At 36.5% G+C, this 7,081-nt stretch overlaps 1 protein-coding gene across 1 annotated transcript in view; it reads right to left on the minus strand.

Moving 5' to 3' along the window:
• Positions 1-1,040: 1,040 nt before the first annotated feature.
• The window catches only part of atf6b (activating transcription factor 6 beta), a gene marked incomplete in the record, with an annotated part of 21,054 nt that continues 15,013 nt past the window's right edge, over positions 1,041-7,081 (minus strand). Inside the window, 7 exon segments of the mRNA XM_014023942.1 lie at positions 1,041-2,416; positions 2,576-2,660; positions 2,788-2,887; positions 3,993-4,060; positions 5,911-6,010; positions 6,121-6,228; positions 6,698-6,907. Of these exon segments, the coding sequence (XP_013879396.1) occupies positions 2,133-2,416; positions 2,576-2,660; positions 2,788-2,887; positions 3,993-4,060; positions 5,911-6,010; positions 6,121-6,228; positions 6,698-6,907 (955 nt within the window).

Genomic DNA, 7,081 nt, shown 5'->3' on the forward strand with positions numbered 1-7,081 from the left:
GCATATGTTTTATTCTGAAAGGAAAAGTACTGGATTCTCATATACTGTAATAACTAAGAATGTAACAAAAAATAAAGAAAATCAGTTACAACTTTYAGTTCTTTAAAGTTTTTAATCTTCAGACTTTAAACCAAAAAATCTGAACAGTGAGACATTTATTTTTACTTTGTGGAATTTTTAAAGATTAAGATTCTAACGTTTAAAGTTTTGGAAAATTCAGTGTTAAAACACCCTCGCCTCACTCCAATAGCTTCACTCATACAGAACGCTGAAAAAGTAAAAACCCACTTCATGTTTATCTAATTTCTGTACAGAAAAGTGACAAAATCAATTAATATAAAAAAGGCAAAACAAAAAATTACAAGTAACATTGATTAGTGGAGTTCAAACCAAAACTGTAACAAAAACAAACGTTTGTAAAACGTGCAGAGCAGCTGATTGTGGAATAAAGCACGAGGCAGACACAGGATGATTATTAAACTTTGGTTGAGATGATGAACACAGCTTTGCAAAAGTCATAATGTTCCCGCAGTTTAAAATCCAGAAAATGTCCAGGCAGGCTTTTAAAATCCTGAATCTGAGTCTCTTAAGTTTAAAAAAAAAATTAATAGAAATATTTACATCAGAGGCAGACAGAAAACAAGAACTCCCATCATCACTGAGCTGCTTTAGTTTGGTAAAGATGTTTGACACAAAAGTCAAACTCAATTAATTCTGTATTTAAAGCTGATCAAAGTTAAAATGGTAAAAAAAAGGTCATTTTTTAGAATCTAAAAGAAAAGTTGAATTACTAACTCTCACAGTTACGAATCATCCTTTGTTTTCTAGAACAGAACAAATTTGTTATTTACAATCTAGTAGCTGCTGATTGGTCCCAACTGAACAAAACAAATACAAAATATTTCATTAACAAAAAAAACTTGATGTTTTCTCAGGTTTTTTACTTTTTCTTGTGAAAAAAAAAACTATAAAACATGGGGAAAAAGTGACAAATAAAATATATACATATATTTACAGCTTTTAAATAAGAAAAACATGGATAAAAGTGACAGCTGAGGCAGGAAGCAGGATCTTCATGAGGGTAAAAAAAACAGGTTTTCTGTGCTGCTGCTGTCGTACCACAAAATCTACTAACAGTTTGCATCATATTAAATTACTCTCTCTAAAAAAATTAAATTTTAAGTCAACAATCAGATGTCCACTGTCTAGGAAAACAAGAAAAAAATAACTTAAAATGATCTAATTAACATTAAAAAAAGATTTTTTAAACTCATGACTTACTTCTCCAAGGCAGCAGGATAAATCTTATTACCCCCAAAAACATCCTTCAGCATGCAGCAGCTGTCAGTGCTCATGTCGCATAATTAAACTACATAAAACATGAAAATTATCAAAGAAAAATCCTTTGAAAGCCTTTTATGTTTCATGTCGAATCATCACAACCAGAAAGTATATTCATCTGTTTGTTGCAGTACTTGTGCTATTATTTGATGACGATGTTTGTTTAGAAGTTTTATCATCTAAAATTTGAATATGTACATTTATATACAAGGTGTAGTTTAATCTGGGTATGCCTGATACTCTGACTCGAAATGTTTTACTTCATGATGTTAAAACAACTCTCACAGACGACGCCCCTGAACGCCGACAGCGTTCAGAGTCTTCGTCCCGCACATGTTCGCTCAACAAAACATGATCAGCTCGTTCCTTCAGCGACTGTAACGCAGAATAATTAAAGTTCAACAAATATACAAACTCCGCTTCAGGACAGTATTAGTGCTGAGAGTTGTCTTTAAAAAGGACAGATAGAGGGTTTAGTTGTTTTTTTGTTCTGCTCACTGTCTCAGCACTTCAGTCTGACAGCTTCTACATTTTTCACTTTTAGATAAAAAAAAACACACAAAGGACAGTTTAAGTGCAATGTGTTGCACCAACTTTTTTTTAGTCTGTATATATTACAATATTATTTTCTAAAGTTTTTCCCTAAATCCTGTCAGCACCGGTCACTGCGTGAAGTCTAGTGGTTCTGTTGAATTGTTGCCTTCTGAGAACCAGGAGGAAGATGTTTCCCTCTGATTCTTCGTCCAACTCACCAACCATCAGGCTCTTCCTGTTGCTGTGGCCACGCCCCTTTAGACCCCGCCCGACTGACTGATCAAGTATTCGGGCGTCTGTCTGCGGGCTGGCAGGGGTTGCCGCGAACTAGGCGAGGGGTGATGCTGGTGGCGCCCCCGGAGGGACGTGTTGTTGCTGTGGTGATGGTGGGGGCCGTGCTGGGAGGAGGGCGGAGGCGGGGTGGGGTCGCGGAGGGACGGGGGCACGGCGGACGACTTGATGGCAACGATTCGGGTGTCCATGACCTCGCAGTCGACCTGCATCATCATCTCGTAGCCCTGAGACGAGTTGTACAGACTCTCTGAGGAAGAGGACGAGAAAAACTCTTTAGCTTTCCGGATACTCTAAACCAGCGGGTGACTATATAATATTAATATATAATAATAACGTTAGTTAGTTAACGTTAATATATGTAGATAATATCCCTGCTCTAAACAAGCCGAGGTTGTTGCACACTCACCGTTGACGGACATGGCGGGCATCACCAGAGACATCTTGGGCCGGCTGGTTTTGTTGTGGCTGATGGCAGGAAGCAGCAGGTGGTCCTAGAAAAACAAAGACAGGAGGCGTTTTGCCTGGTTTATCGTTTGTTTTTGTTTTTTTAAAGGCTGATCCAAAACTGGAAAAACCTTTTCTGGCTCGGTTGCTTCTGAAACGTTTGCGTCGTCGTACCCGCCTGAAAGAGACGACATAGAAGGTGTCCTCTCTGCGATCAATGGCGTCCAGGAAGTCGCTGTAGGTGACCTCTGGACCAGGAAGTACTTTCAGATGACTGTAAAACCAGAAAGAGGACAGGAAAATTAAAAAAAAAAGTCACCTTTTTGACCTCGGGGCCCAATTTGTTGAACATAAAGAGCCACGAGACCCAGTCAGAAATTACCAATGTATGGATCAAAATGATAATTATTCTAAATCTTGGTTTATTTTTTATTGTATTTACATCATAACTAAACTATAACTAACATAACTAAATTAAATACACGTACAGTTTAAAAGTAAAACTATTAAATAATGACAAGACATGATTATAACAAACATTTTTATATTGTAACCTGCCCATAACAATTATTTGAACAAATACAAAAGGTCAGTCAACAGACCACTCAGGCACAAAAATATAAACAATAAAAATGGACAATTCAAAAAATAAAATTGTGGGCATAAAATAAATGAATTAAAAATGTTTAATGTAAACGTTTCAAATTTTAAAAATATGTAAAAATAAATATGTTAAAGTACAAATGAAAATAAAGCCTTTTTAAAGTTTTGCAACCATTAGTGACAAACAATAACAGTAACAACAGCTTTTTGACAAGTTTAAAAACTCTTTAAAATACATTCAAAATGTTTAAAAATAAACTACAAAAATTAATTTAAAGTGCAAATTAAAATATAGCTGTATCTGCAACAGTATTTGAAAATGTTTTGAACTTTTAAAATATTACATGGTAAAAACAGAAGCTGCTCTTCATATTAGTGACAAACTTTGGTCTTTTTTGACGAGTTACTTTTATTTTTGTTTCTACTTTTCATTTAAAATATGTTTCCATTCTCGGCAGGTTTCTAAGGTTCTTCTTCTACATATTAAAAGAAGTCGTTTAACATCTGAGTGGTGCACTACTGCTACTAGTGGTGAGAAAGTGTATTGCACCTTATTTAAAATCAATGCGGTCCCACGGCCCTCTGCGGCCCAAAGTTAAAAACTGTTGTTCTTTTGAGGCCCTCAAGGTGGCGCTCGTGACCCACAGGTTAAAAATCTCAGATCTAAACAATACTTTTTGTTTGTTTTGTTTTTTATAATTAAGTGGTGACACCTTTCACAACAGTCTCAGAACAATCAGGACATTTTATATGAAACCTTGATGAGGCTTCTGTACCTTTCTATGGAACCGTGAGCCTGGATTGGCAGATATCTGGAGAAGTTGGTCTTCCTCAGCTGAGCTTTCTGCAATGAAAGAAACGAGGCAAAAAGACTGAGAATCCTTGTGTAAAACTTCATAACCTAAATCAAAATACTGCTAGTAATTATAATAACTATCAAGCTTTGATTTTACTGTATGTACTAAGGCTGGGTATCATGGCCAATTCTCTAAATCTATTCAATTTTGATTCAAGTTTCAAAGGTTTTAAATTAAAGAGAAATTGCAAGTGACAGTGTAGTTGGATACATTCATTTTTAAGAAATTAACAATAACTTTTTTGATGAATAAGAAGTGATGGGAATAAAGTTGCAGGAGAAGAGGTGGGCTAMTGTAAGTGTACTTCTACCCACTCCTTTTGAGTGTATGAAAATTGTACATTTGTAATGTTCCTGTTACCTTCTGTTATGTTCATATAATTTATTAAAACTTGTTACTTATACTTTGTTAAAACCAATACAACTACAACATTTCATCACTGAATTTCATTAAGATGTTTCTTAAAGTTTAAAAATAATAATATTGGTAAAAAAAATGAAATATTTTGTTAGAATGTTGTCTTTCACACATTTATAGTTTCAGTCAGATGTTTACATAYAGTAGTTTTGGTTTGAAGCCTGCTTCGTTTCCGCTGCCTCTTAAGATAGTAAATCTTTACAAACAAAAGTCACCATGGTCTCTGATCTCTTTAAGTCCTGCGGAGTGTCAGCAGGTAATATTAGTGAATCCTTAGTCAGTGTGCATTGCCAATGCAATGCACACTATTGTTTTCATGTTTCTCTTTAATATTATTATTATTCCGCTTATTATTCCGTCTTCTTCCACGTCGCCACGCTACTCCTCCTGCATATTTTGTCCTACAGCTGCCATTGTAATTTCTATCTGTAAAGGTCCCGTGCCAAATGATTGCTATGCCTTTTGGTGCCTGTACAACTTATAGTTTTTGAAATATTAATGTTTAAACTTTATTCCAAACTTCATATAATGGGAGTCAATGGGGCCTTGTAATGGTCCAATACTGCCCCATGCTGTACTCAACTTGGTACTGCTCCATACTTTAATAATATTTAATCTCAATTGTTCAGTGTTTACAATACTAATATGATTGTATTTTGATGTTTTACTATAAAATTGTCTTAATACTGCTCTAATGTTGTAATATTATGCAGTTTAGTGTCAATAATTGTATTGGCAATGTGGCCTCTTTCTGCACACATACAAACCAACACCTGGCACCACACCCTGCCACAGCTCCATTGATCTAACGGTCTATGTAGTGGACTTTCATGTGGGAGCTCAGGGTTCAAAACCCGGCTAATGCAACTTCAACAAAAAATCTCTTCCAACTTCATATTGTCACTCAATTACCWTAATTACAAACACCTGCTGACGTGACAGGCACAAGCTGGTATAGAAAACACATTTGAACTTGGTCCCATTTCATTTTGCAAGTCCAATGCTGCAGGCAAAGCCATGCTGCAATGGCATGCAACGTGGCAATGCACACTTGTTTTTACATCGTAAAAACCCATGTCTAGTTTCTTTTGTTTTGCCCCAAACAACTTGTCAGAAGCTAACGTTAGCACTGAACGTCAACTGCATGTAAACGTACGGCAAGCCAAGAGTGACACAAAATATAGAAACATCTCTCAGCTTCATCACGCACAAGCCGCCATGGGAAAAAAATAAACAAAAAATTGATCTCATGCCCTATATACCGGTTTTACAAAATTTAAATGAAATCGATCCAAGTTCAATAAAATATTTTTTTTACCCAGCCCTAGTGTGCAGAAAAAAGATCATCTTAAATCTGCAAAATGCAGAGATTTTCTTGTTAAAACTTTTAAAAAATTTTTAAAAAGGCCAGATTTCTTACCTGGGTGATCTTTGCCTTCTTGGCGATTTTTGGTTTTCCTCCAGACTTCTTCCTGTCGATCTGATGTCGATGAACCCAACCTCTCAGCTCATCTGCCAGCCTGAAAACAGAAAACATTTCTGTTTGTGCAGCTTATAATGACTGCAGACAAAAACTCTTACACAAAGAGAATATGAACAAACTGTACAAAAAAAAARAAGTCTGGCTGACCTGAGGGACTCAGAGCGGTTGAACTGTCGGCAATCAGAGGAGGAGAAATAACGGTCGATGTCCTGCAGGGCCAAGTCCTTCATGTCACTGAACATGGCACTCAGGTTTCTGCATAACATAAAAAAATAATGTTTGTCAGGGTGAGGCACTGAGCAAGCAGACTCAGTTTCTATATATTTATAGACAAAATAAACTCTTTTTAAACTATATTATGTATAATATGTTCAACTGGGAATAAGCTCTGGGTTTATAAAGATGTGCAAATTCATAAATCGTGTGTTCATTTACATTTTACATAAAGTTTTTTTTATTTAGATTTATGGTTGAATGTAAAAGTTCATGTCAGTGTTTTGAGATAAAACTCGTTCCTGCAGAAGAACCTGTTACTCCACGTTTCAGGAGACGTGTTGAAAAACAAGTTGTGTTACACAATTAAAAAAATTTGCATATTAGCAGATAATGAGTCTGCAACAGGAAGAAAAATGGATTATTAAACGTATAAACGTGTCCTTTACTTTGTGAAAGGACAGCAGCAGCCTCAAACCTAGTACTGGTACTGAAACCACAGCCGTCTCACCGGAACTGAAAAGTCTCGGGGTCGTATCTCTCGGCCTCGCCTCTCCTCCATCGCTCGTCTCCCCCGTCCTCCTCTGCCTCCGTCTTGTCCTCCACTTTGCTGGGGGGCTGAGCTGCTGCCTGCTGCTCCGGTTTGATCTCGAGCAGCTGCCGTCCCGGAAATGACATCACGTCTTCCTGCAGGTCTGTGGGCAGCTTCCTGTCTGTGATGCTGCGAAGGTAAAACAACAAAAAAAAGGAACTCAACTCAAGAACAAAAAGAACAAATAAACTTCTGCTTTTGTTCAACGTTTTCAGTCATTTTTAATTCTGTAAATCGAGACATTTTATGATGAAAGCAAATAACATTCAAACAACTAAAACATATGAAGTGACTGAGTTGATG

The sequence above is a fragment of the Austrofundulus limnaeus genome, unplaced genomic scaffold (assembly GCF_001266775.1).
Source record: "Austrofundulus limnaeus strain Quisiro unplaced genomic scaffold, Austrofundulus_limnaeus-1.0 Scaffold397, whole genome shotgun sequence".
Classification (NCBI taxonomy): Eukaryota; Metazoa; Chordata; class Actinopteri; order Cyprinodontiformes; family Rivulidae; genus Austrofundulus; species Austrofundulus limnaeus.